The sequence below is a fragment of the Pieris brassicae genome, chromosome 8, assembly GCF_905147105.1.
Source record: "Pieris brassicae chromosome 8, ilPieBrab1.1, whole genome shotgun sequence".
NCBI lineage: Eukaryota > Metazoa > Arthropoda > Insecta > Lepidoptera > Pieridae > Pieris > Pieris brassicae.
The window spans coordinates 1,159,535-1,172,638 of NC_059672.1; the positions used below are offsets into that span (position 1 = coordinate 1,159,535).

At 35.4% G+C, this 13,104-nt stretch overlaps 1 protein-coding gene across 3 annotated transcripts in view; it reads right to left on the reverse strand.

Moving 5' to 3' along the window:
* LOC123713555 (phosphatidylinositol 3,4,5-trisphosphate 3-phosphatase and dual-specificity protein phosphatase PTEN) overlaps positions 1-13,104 on the reverse strand; it is a 59,184-nt gene that overhangs the window by 17,323 nt on the left and 28,757 nt on the right. For all 3 annotated transcript variants that reach the window (XM_045667280.1, XM_045667281.1, XM_045667277.1), the window contains exon 3: positions 2,307-2,448. In XM_045667280.1, coding sequence (XP_045523236.1) covers positions 2,307-2,448 — 142 coding nt within the window. The remainder of the gene's footprint in view (positions 1-2,306; positions 2,449-13,104) is intronic.

Consider the following 13,104-nt stretch of genomic DNA (forward strand, 5'->3'; position numbering starts at 1 on the left):
TAATTATGAATTTCTTTAATTTATGAGAAAAAACCTCTACCAGCAGTTTCAGTGTCAGCACCAGGGAATATCAACATCGATCAACTTTGAACCCGTTTCATTGATTTGTAACGTTTTCGTAAGGAATTAAACTAAACGACGTAAGTGTTTTATATGTTGTTGAATATACAAAAATCAATAGGCCGGTCCAGGTACCGAAACATCAGGAGCATAAAGAAAGACTTGCTGCAACGAACCAATTCATGTTCTTCCATAAAGAAAGAGTGCGCTACCGGCCGATTACCTTTTAACAAGTTACGTTCTTCCTCAAGGACCTTAAATCAAATTGGTTTGGAAACACTACAGTGGGCACCTGGTTCCACAAAGAGGTGGTGAGGTGCGGGTTGGTGGTTGAAACAGATGCAAAGGTACGCAAAACTAATTATGGACTTGACAAATCATAACTTTCACACTAAAGAAATATAACTTGAGAAATCTCCGCGTACTACAGGAAGTACCACATTATTTGGTGGTTGGAAATCGCGTTATGCACTCTGCATTACTGTATATGAAACTATTAATACTGTATATAAGTATGAATATTGAAATACTAAAAATACTTTCTACGTCGCTCAAGTTCAAAAACCAACCCTTATTTAGTAATGTCTTTTATTAACATAACTTTTACACATTTAATGAAAACCCTTTTTAACGGATTGATATGCTAGCTATGTATTATTATAATTATTAATTTAAAATTATGGAAAATAATTATAAGTTTATAATAATACATATACATATCCGTTACAAGTGTCTTCTTTAAATCCCTTATTTTCTAAGACATATTGACCGTCGTCTTAAAAAGGTCTTTATATATGTAAAGAGTATATTATTATATGTATTGAGTATAGTAACACGTGTAGTTAAGATCAATCTTAGACATCGAAGGTCGTATGCTAATGAACACATTGCGCTCACAATTAAAAATTCTTATCGGTTTAAAATTATTTTAATGTTATATGGTTAAAGACGAGATCTATAGAGACAATTAGACCTTATTCAGTTTACACTATCGAAGAATTTCTTGCCATTTCTTATAAAAAACGAGCCTACGGGAGCAGCCTTCAGCCCATGGACACCTATATTGATGGGTGAGTTGCCGGCGAAAAAGCGACGTCGTTTCCACAGTTCACACACAGCCATCTAGGTGATGGAGATCCATTTCCATCACCTTAGGGAGCGTTCAAGTATTACGTAACGAATTTTTTTGGGGGGGGGTGTCCTCTTGTTAAACATTACGATGCAGGGCGGGGATTGAATAACGCGTTATTGATAATATTATTTTTGACTTCCAGTACTTTACACCACATTATGGTAAGTTTTAGCTATAAAGAGTCACTGGGGGGTGGTCACGAAACGTTTTACTATCGGATACAGAAAACGTTACGGCGCGTTTCATGGGGGGGGGGGGGGGGGAATACTTGAACACTCTCTTATACTTATGACATTTTGATTCATTATTTATAAAGTATGGTGTTATAGCAGTGCATATAGTGTATATAGTGGTGCAATAGCAGTTGCAACATCAAAACTTGGCAATTAAAGAAAATGGCAGAGTTAAGTGGCTAAGTGGGACCATTTTTCAATAGTCGTTCATAAAGTTAAGCATTACGATTAAATTTATATTCATTGATTTGCTAATAAAAGTTTAATTATAACTATAACACGAAGCTCTGTTCCTAAAAGTCAGAAACAGCGACGACTCATTCATTTTGTTGAAAACAAAAAACTGCATTTCCCGCACTGAATAGAACTTTTATATTCCAAACATAAATAAAGCAAGTTAATCTACAGTAATTTAATAACTTTATGACCCAGATTTCTTTAATTTTAACTAATTTCCAAAATGGTTTACAATTCGACCTGCAATTGTTTATATTATATTTTCTTAATACGTGTGTATGTATACCTATAAGTTCTTTCACGTAGGCACTAAAAGCCGCACTCTACCACGTCAAACATAAGTGTAACTAAGGCTGTCAAACCAAAACGTTCTCGACATACGGGAGTCTCGATGATGATGGGTCTCGGGAGTCGATGTTTTCTTTCTACACGAGCAAGTTTTATTTAAACAGAATTCCATTGCGTGTTCCAAACGCACAAATTTTTATTAAGAATTGCATGGCTCAGAGATGATTGCAGTCCCAAGTTTGACAGTTAAACATTTTTAAAGCTTTTTTTTATAAATTCTGGTCTACCGATTGAAAATAATGGTAACCACGGTAACGAACATCGTCAGCCCGTTGTTAGATCTAAGCAATACACACCAGTCCTGCCCTTCCCAGCTTTACAATGCACTGCCGCCACATTTCTCGAGTCGGCACTGAGCCACGAATGAACCGACTCACAGAACGGCTGTATCAGCTCGATATTCGGCGGCGTGTGGTCTTCAAACGCATATATTTCCACCTGAAATTCAATATAATAATTAATTTAAAATCAATATTAACAAACAGTACATCCTACTCCATCGACGTCAAGTATGTGTAAATAATAAAGGATAAATGTTAATATATATCCACAATATCCCAAAAAATCTAACATATACAATTCTCGAGTTACGTTGTTTGTAATAAAGCTCCTCTGAAATGGCTCGACCGATTTGAAATTTTGTGTGGTTAGGTCCGCGAATCGTACACCTATTTTTCATCCCCCTAAATGTTTTTTATTTTATTTTTTAAGACATAATTTACCCCTCTCCGATCAACCCCTATTTTTATTTGTTAATCACAAACTTCGACTTGAACTCTAAGGTTTATACAGAGAAAAATACACAGAAAAACCTAAGAAGTTTTCATTCCAGAAAACAGAACAAATTCTGGGGTAACAAAATAAAATGTTCCATGTTGGTATATACTAAAAGGGTAGGCCATGTAAAATTAGGAGTAACGAACTTCGCGGGGACAGTTACTAGCAAGTAGTTATATACAAAATTAAAAAAATAAGCTTTTAAATCGCGTTTTGCGTCCTTTATTCCGACTTTAAAGCCCGTTCATTCGGCTGCCACCAAATTAGGTTTAAAGTTTATCTACCCCGAATTTTGAGTCGATCGATTCTCAAACATATTTCCCCCTTAACCACGCACTCACGACATAAAATCAGCCAGTGCGCAAAGGCAATCTACTGCGGTATCGTGTGAATGTGGTTAGCCCGTTCCCAGAAATTGGCTTTTGAATTCTGCATGGAAGTCTGCGGTCTGCTCATGGTATTGTGTAACAGGACATCAAGGACGCAATGACACATTGGTGGTGTTTTTAAATATATTGACGGCCGACTCCTCCAGCCTTTTTAAACAATTATTTTAGCAACTAACAAAGTTGTCGACTAAAAAGAGCGTACTAATATAATTTTTTATAGAACAGGGGCCAAACTGGCAGGAGGCTCACCGGATGTTAAGTGATACCGCCGCCCATGGACACTCTCAATGCCAGAGGGCTCGCTAGTGCGTTGCCGGCCTTTTAAGAATTGGTACGCTCTTATCTTGAAGGACCCTATGTCGAATTGGTTCGGAAATACTTCAGTGGGCTGCTGGTTCCACATACCGGTGGTGCGCGGGAAAAATTCCCAAAAGACGATAATTGCGAGCCTATTGGCAATGTAAGGGCCGCGGTAACACTTAACGTCAGGTGACTTCCAGCCCACTGTTGTATATAAAAAACCGGGATAGTTATAAAATCTTACAATAAAAGCATTCATTATTCGAATTGCATATTAAATTATACTTCTATGTCAGGCCCGTATTTAACCAAGGACTTATGTACGCTATATAAACGTTTATATACAAGTATAAAATAATAATACGACACAAGATATTAATGGTTATGTATGTCTACCTTTGTATTTTTTTGTAGATATCTTTCGGTTACATAGCAAATGTAAATCAAGAAAAAGAGGTTTTAGTTATAAAGTGTTCGCTAGTCTGTGGTAAAAGATTTTTTGTATACTTGTCACTAGAATTTTTGTTAGAACATTTTCGGATTTTAACTAGGTATTAAATTAAAATAACAATAAATGAAAGGTAATTTATTAATTATAAAGTTTTTGGTTACTTATTTGTTTAAAAGGTTATAATAAAAATATAGCAACACATTGGAGTTTCAGTCAGCATATAAAAAAGGCTATATATAAATATATCAAAAAAAACTCATAGCATACTCTACGTCGTACAGGGAGTGGGGGGAAAGTTAGCGCATCGTACACAGCGCGGCACAGAAACTTCAACTGATTTACCAATCACCATCCCCCCCCCCCCCAACCCGCAGTGATACCTAAAAATCGCTTCTGCACAGGCAAGGACATTTGCTCAAGATGTTTGCCGGTATCTATAAGAAAAACGAGCTCCATCAACTAATCACACAGGTGAAAGTGGCAGGTAGAAGTAGACCAGGCCGCAGACGAGCGTCTTGGTTGAAAAAACCTTAGTTTTGTATGTCAAGGAAAAGGCATACGGCAATTACGTATTTAATTAATAAGCACTCAAGAATGAGACCAAGTTATTTTTGGACACAATATAAATATAGATTTATGCAACAAGTGCAGAATTGTATGTACAAATCCACTTTTGAATTTTATCAATGTTAATTGTGTTCGCATGTTTTAAAGAAATGTATAATTTCGCTTTACCTTCTGAGTCATCGTCAATTACAAGTTAAAAAAATATTGAAGCTGTGTAAGACTGGTAGTCTTGTTTAGTTATATTATATCATTAAAAAATATGTTAGTTGCTTCTAATAATAAGCGAAATCACGCTAAATTATAATAACATTATAATTTTCGGTAAAGTCGAGTCGCGAAACGCAGCTCGCATTTTTTTTGTATCGTTCTTTTTGACTTGTATGTAGTACCCCAAGTAATATTAAGGAGGCACATGGGTTTGGACTCAGAGCAGTGTTGGCCTAGTGGCCTCAGCGTGCGACTCTCATGCCTGAGGTAGTGGGTTCGATCCCCGGCTGTGCACCAATGGATTTTCTTTCCATGTGCGCATTTAACATTCGCTCGAAAAGTGAAGGTAAACATCGTGAGGAAACCGACTTGCCTTAGACCCAAAAAGTCGAAGGCGTGCGTCAGGCACAGAAGGCTGATCACCCACTTGCCTATTAGATTAACAAATGATCATGAAACAGATACAGAAATCTGAGGCCCAGACCTAAAAAGGTTGTAGCGCCATTGATTTTTTATTTAATTCATTTTTTTGGCTTTGGACTCAATTAAAAAAAACTCATTATATTTACATACATGTCTCAGCTCCCTGTATTGTTTTTTATTCTAAGTGGCGTTTGTGATCGTGTTAGGTTAGGTTAAAGCCAAAAAAAAATTACCTTCATTCAATTCACAAATCGTGTTTTAATAAAAGTTTGGCTAAAAGCTTTAACATATGAGGATACTGAGCACATTTTAGTACGAATTTGCTAGTTTGAGACAAACCTACATAATTCTATACTTAACAACAAGTACACACTCACACACACACATGCGCATTAACACACACAAACACGCATGCATAGTTCATAGAATTTTTAGAGAAACTATGAGAATTACATTTTATTTAATTTTTTACCGGCTTTGCTTCTTGTCAGGATTTTGTTTTGTATTCTTATATGTATAAATAAGGAAAATAGCGAATCAACCCCAACACAAGTGTCTCTGACTACTTAAGGGGGCTGTCTCAACTCATGTATTTAATTAAAAATTTGAGACACAATAAACATATTTTTTTAACAATCATCGCATACTTGAAGCCGATAATAAATTGCCCAATGGGGTTAAAGGGTACCAACACAAATTGCATGGCCACGGTGGCCGAGTGACGAAAATATTTAGAAAAACATTTGGTGGAGATGTGATCCAAATATTCTTCGCCATCAAATTTTATAAACACGCAATGGAGTAATACCGGGTACAAGCGACCGCTAATCTTCATATAATTTTATTTAAAAAATTTATCTCTATGAATAAACGTTTTGTTTTGTAACTGTCAACTTGAAGGCTGAATTACCTAAAACTTAATATTTAAACTTGATCTAAGCTTAAGTCAAGTAAAATTTTTAAGACATATTTAAATTTTTACTTCAAAAATATTAAGCATTATCAGTTTGACTTATGTAAACGAATGTATATAAGATATAAAAATGTTTTTTTTTTAAGGAGTTCTTATTTAAGGAAAATTATTACTGTTGCTTAGGGCTACAACCCTTCAGGCACTATAGTTAAACCCCTAAAAAGTTTTTTCTGTACTTCTTTATAAATATATATATATGCCATTTATACGTATCTTGATGTACCTTCGGAATTACAACAGTTGTACGAAATCAATGAAAACATACTTGACTATTGTGTCACGTGTAAAAAATACCTACAAATATCTTATACATCCCATTCGTAAAAATTTTATGTAATAAATTTCAATACAATATAGGCAAAACTTATCTAATACATTTTAATTCGGATTAAAGGATATTTTTCTCACACGAATGAAAACCGCAAATTAATTACATTATTTCTATGTAAATTTAAATTAAACCCAATATTATCGTGAAAATATGACAGAGAATTCCATAAAAATGTAAAATCCTCGAACCATGACCACTTAACACAATCCGTGGGCGTGATCCCATAAAATGCTCACAAATGTCACGGTCGTGTCACGGTGGGCGTACGAGAGTTTGTACACAAAATTAAGCCTGAAGCCGTCCACTTTACAAACGAGAAATTATAGAGATAGGTCCTTTCTCTATTATTTTGTACGTTTCCAACACACAAATATACAGCACAGTAATATACAGGAAATATACAGCACAGTAATATAGTAATAATAATTAAAAAATGATTAGAAAATTAAAAAAAAAAGCATTTGGTCGTTGTATTTTATTGTTTGTACATTCCAGAGTTACCCAACGTGGAGCCCACACCCCACAGGAGGAAAATTTATTAAAATTATTTGGATTTGCAATTTGAATTTCAGTGTTTCGTGATGTATTGAAAATTTTCTGTGTTTCCTTAACAACTTCGTAAAGATTCCTTTGGAAAATTTATAATTTAATTAGCTTAAGTGAACAATACAATTTTACGTTACATAAGGCTAAGAAACAATAAAATTGTTAAACGTAATATTAGATTTTGATTTAACAGTGTAAAATCGTACCCACCGCAACTGACCGCAGACTAAGCCCTTAACAAGCCACGAAGCCCTCAAATAAACCCTCTAAAAAACTCGAATACCGCACACACGGATCCAAAACCTTTTACCTGAGCGAACCCAATCGGGACATAACTGGAAGTGCCTCCCACGAAACAAATAGTACCAGTTCTATTAAACTAGTTTGAACCCTTTAATATTTATGTACAATTTAATTATTTCACGAGAACCGTGTATATGACAAGGCCATTTTTTGATATTTGACTAGACTAGACATTGTAAATGACTCAATTTATGGCCTTTGTACGAATAAATTGTGCCAGAATTCGTCCTGTGTTCAATAAAGCAAAAAAATGCACACGGCGGTGAAAGCCACGCACCAAAAGCGACAGGTATCCGAAACTCAACTCACTCCAGGTATTGCAGCGTCATAAAACCACCTCGAGTAGTTCTAACACAACCACATCGAACACTTTCGGGACTTGATATGATAAAGCATATTAACCAAATATGAAATAATTATACACCATTGTTTTTGTGTCTATTGTATAAATACAAAATATGAAACCGTTTTTTTTAAACAATTAAAAAACTAGGAACACAAACTTTAGTTACAACACAATTGAAACAGGTGCAAAGGCACAAAAAACTTGTTATGGACTCGACAAATCATATTTCCCACTACAGAAATATAACTTTAGAATTCTCCGCACTTAGGTCTGGCCTAAGATGGCTTTGACATTTTTTAGAAGTCTCCACCAATGCCTTTGATCATTGGGTCCAAAACATGCGAGCCTTTTCATGATGAGAGTGAACCAAAGTGCGTAATACAATAATGATTACCTCATTGAACTTTTGAAACATTAGCCAGCCCGTTTGGATTATTCAATTGCAGTGATATTATTTATGCAGTATCTATATAAATTATTATAAAACTAAGTCTATACTAAAGTCTAGATTTAAAAATTTAATATAAATACGTAAAATAAAATAGCTATTAATAGCTTCGTTCGTTTTTTGTCATTTTAAATACATATAACCTTTAATTTTTACCTTACCACCAGCAATCCCCCTTTCAATAGCAATATTACTAATAAATTCTATGGAATGCGTTCGAACTATAAAAAAAAATTGTTTTCGATTAGTCAAACTCTTTACAAAGAACCGTAAACTTTTAGCTACACGTAATGTTTACTAGACACTCTGCACCCTACGATTTCGGCCTCTCAAAAATAACGGAAAGCACAAAGCTAATGCAACGGAGCCCTGAAGGCACTCAGACAACACTTCACAGGTGGATAACCCTCACTCAACCTGTAAAAATCGTTTCAAGGTCCAATTTTCACCCTTCTACTTTGTTCGGCGTTTTGACAGTTCCCTTTTGTTTCAATTCAAAAATTGAATTTTTCAGAAGCCTCTTCAAAAACTTCAACAGCGCAGACTAAAAGATTGTACAATGCTAGTTACGACGATTGTTTCCGTATAAAAATACAAACTTAAGACTGTTTTAGTCATAGATCCCCATCTAGTTTTTTAAAAGTTTTTATTTTTATTTCTCTAACTCGATGCCTACATGAGAGAATATAAAACGCGGGATTAACATTTTATCTATATAATAAAAATATGTGGCGGCAACGCACATGCGAACCTTGTGGCAATGTGAGTGTCCATGGGCGGCGGTATCACTTAACATCAGGTGAGCCTCCTGCCCATTTGCCTACTATTACATAAAAAAATCTCAAAACTCGAAGAATCTAGAGAGGCTGGACCTGGACTGGAATTAAGTTATATCTAGTGCTTAGGTATTTATTCTGGAATCGCGAACAGTGCATATGGGGTAGCATAGCAAAATGTTCCATATGTTGGTTTATAGCTACTAAAAGGGTTGGCCAAGTAAAACATTACATTGAGGCGAATGAATTCTAATAATATATATATTAGGTACTTCGTACTTCAGTGAGTTGTCTTTAAAGACAACCGTATGGAAAGCACCAAGGGCAACGAATGGGGCGCCCCAAAAAATAGTGAATATAAGAAATAGGAGCGGTAACAGGAAGCGAATGGAGAAAGAGCCTTAGACAGAGTCAGTAGAGAAAAGCTGGAGTAGAGCTTTACCCGTGAAGTACTTTTTGGGTCTGAGGCAAGCCAGTTCCTTCACGATTTGCTTCACCGTTGGAAGGAATGTTAAATGCGCACATAGACAGAAAGTACATTGGTGCACAGCCGGGGATGGAACCTACGACCACAGGGATGAGAGTCGCACGCTGAAGCTGCGATGCTCTGTTCATTGTATTTTAAATTTATTTTTTTGTTCAATACGAATATTCTCGTTTTCCATACAATGTGTAACTAGTCGGAACATAACTATGTTGCGATAATCACACGCTTTAATCATTCAACTGTCACCTACGTAAGGTTTCCGAAGGCGAATAATGGCTGTATTATGGGAAGATTCCGTCCAATTATTAGTTCATTAGCGCTGCGGTAATAGGTTTTCGGTTCGATGTCTTATAATCGATGTAATGTGAATAAATTTATATTCAATTTACATATTGTAATGTACAAATTGAGTAATGCTCAAAATATAAGTTAGAAAATTATTGGGGCAATGACTGGAACATTTGACAATAGATCAACCAGAAAATGTTGACAAATGACAGCTGTCACATAGACGTTTGTTATATCTGTGTATGCAATCGTTTGACTTAGCATCCAAAAAATTGACAGCGCAGGAAAACAAATTATTTATCAGTGAGTACCCAAAATATCAACTACTTAGCTGACTCGGCAAAAGTTGTTTTGGCAATATCAGCTAAAAAACAATATTTCTACTAAACATTTTGGTACTACTAGAACTGTGTCTTAAAAAACACACACAAATGCATAGTTAGGGTGCACCACCCTTATCGTATAAAATGTTACAAATATGATGATGTCGAGGCACATGACCAGAGCAAGTCATCAGAAATGGACAAGATTCACTATTAAAGACCCGAGATGAGAAAAAAACACAGGTATACAGGTCAGGCTTTGTGGACTAGAGTAGTTGGCCGGAATAGAAAAAAATATGAACTACAAGTGGCCTACGTGTCCCAGGACACACACAATTGTATTGTGTTATGTTTCATAGTATTGTCAGTCAGAGAAATTGTGACCGTACGCTCATATCATATAAATAATTACGACCTACTGAATATACCCAAAAAACCGGTGAAGCACTTCTCAGGAGATCAGATAAAAACAAGAGGATTTTACATATAGACACGAATACTTTCGGGCCTTTTTAAAAAATACTATTTTATTCGTGCCTTCCTCATAACCGGTCTGATGCGAAACTTTCCAATAAGATTAGCATCCCAATGACAATGGACTTTGGATCTAGCAATTATAATATAAACGATAACGATTGATTAACTCAACCCACTACACTTGTTAGCATGATTTCATGAAGATTTCATTTCCATTAAAAGATGGTTTGTTTAAAGGTACCAATATTATGTGCAAGAATGTAACAAGGTTTCATTAATCATTTTATAAATTTATAATATACTTAAGGAGTATTGATTGAAAGAGTTACTCTTAGACTTAAATTTACATTAACATTACAATGTTACTAAATAAAATGTTTAATATGGAAAATAAGACAGGTATCACTTATTCCACTGATAATTGATGTGTATGTGTTAAATTTTTGTTGTGACATTTTATTGTATTTCTTTAGGAATACACATTGTTTTAGAACGTATAAATAAATAAATTAATCCCTACACATGGGCAAAGACGAGGGTGTGGTGAGGCCGAGAGAAAAAGCCGGCGTAAAAAATCTTTTAAAATAGCAAATCATCAAACAAAAATTTATCGTAAAGTATTTACAGAGAAAATGTTTATGACATAAATAATTCTGGAACGCCAATCTTAAATCTAGTTAAGCTATCAATCCATTGTTTTTATCAAGTTGATATATTTGACAACGCAAGATGACACTGTCACTTGAGATACGCATTAGAAAATGGAGCTTAGTTTCCTCTTCGCTGTCTGTGTCTTCTTCAAATCATATTTTTGGTGTTTTGTCTGGTACCTACAAGTTTACCTACTACATTGTATCACAGGTGTTAAAACTGTGATGTGATCTACGCAGAGATATGGGCCCTCACCATATTACTATGTATAACTGAAATATACATATAATTTACAAACACCAGTTTAGCTCCAGTCCTGAGCATCATTTTAAATCACATAATTGTCTGGCTTTGAGAAGAGACTTACTGCACGTATGACCATGCCATAAATAGTTTATAAATTGTCTCTTTAATGACTTTAAATCAACTTAATAATATATAATACATAGCCCATGAACATAAAATAGAAATATGTTAGTAATATATTGGAAATTTCGTAGTGTATGTATGTTAAATAATAAAAAAAAAACCCCAAATGGGTCTTGAGCCAGATTTCATTCGCTTCTTGCATCATTATTATTTCATAGAGAAGTAGGTGATCAACCTTCCTTCCTTCACCGAGCGAGTGTTAACACTCAGATAGAAAAGTCCATTGTTGTTCCTACGACCTCAGGAGGGTCGCACGAAGCCACTGCTCACTGATAATGTTAATACAGTTGTATTTATTACCGAGGGAAATCCCAGTGCCTGACAGACTTCATTAGGTTGTGATTCAGGAGGCCTAGAGCTAACTAGGAAAGAAGTCTGCACCTTTATGTTTGTCTTATCCCCCCACCCCCTCCCCATTTTAGGAAAATGAATGTGCAACAAGTATATAGATAGAAAAATCAGGAGCTCAAACTAGACTAGACAACTAAATAGAACAGTGTATATAATACCCAGTACAACGATCAAACTACGCGGAAACATCCTTATTCAGCTGCGGTGACGAAGATAGCGGTCACGCGTCAAATAAATGGAATAATAATCGCAAATCGACTTCTAAACGCTTGCGGTTTAAGGCAAATTTAATTAATATATGTACTCTTTGCTTTGAAAGTTACTTAAACACTCATACATTCGCTAATAACTGCTTTTTTTTAATGTATTCTGTAAGTTGTGAAAGAATACATTCATATGTAAGATCCTTATTAATAAGGTTATATTAAAATTAGTAAAAGTATTTGTAGCCTAGGGACCTCAGTGAGCGACTCTCATCGCTGTAGGTTCGATTCCCATGCAACAATAGACATCGCGGGGAAATTTACTATGAAATAAAACTAATAGACCATATTTTACTTGCATTACCGAGTACATGGTGCAAGCAAACAAACAAATCTTATGATTACATTCACGTGTTTCGTGTACCTGGTAAGTCAATAAGTTCTTCTTTATTCAAGGGCGTTCAGAAATACATATTTAGCATATATTTGTCATAATGGTAGAAACCTGCTGCCGAGTTTCATCATCAGACGTCGAATACGACATTCCACCTGTATCACCTCGACGTGCATCGAAAAAGCCTTATTAAGGTAGTTTTAGCCGCGCACCAGCACTACATAGTGGAACCAGCTGCCTACTGAAGTATTACCGAACCAATTCGACTTCGGGTCCATCAAAAAAAGAGCGTACCAATTCTTAACTGGCAACGCACTCACGAGCGTTCTGGCATTGAGTGTCCATGGATACTATCACATAACATCAGATGATCATCCAGTTGTCTTCTCTCTTAATTAATTAATCAAAAAATATAATAAGATATTAAAGTCTCATAATTTAATTAAATCCAGATAGGTTATAGCTCAGACATAGCTCGGAATAGCGCTCAATTTGCCCGATAAGAGGCAATCTGCAATCACCCTAAGTGTCGGCTGATAAGCTATCAGCGTTATCATGAGGAAGGGCACTCAGGGCGACAGTTTGTCTACACTTTCACATTGGCTAGACTAGAAAAATATAAGCGGCTGGAACTGAAAATATTTCAACGGTGTG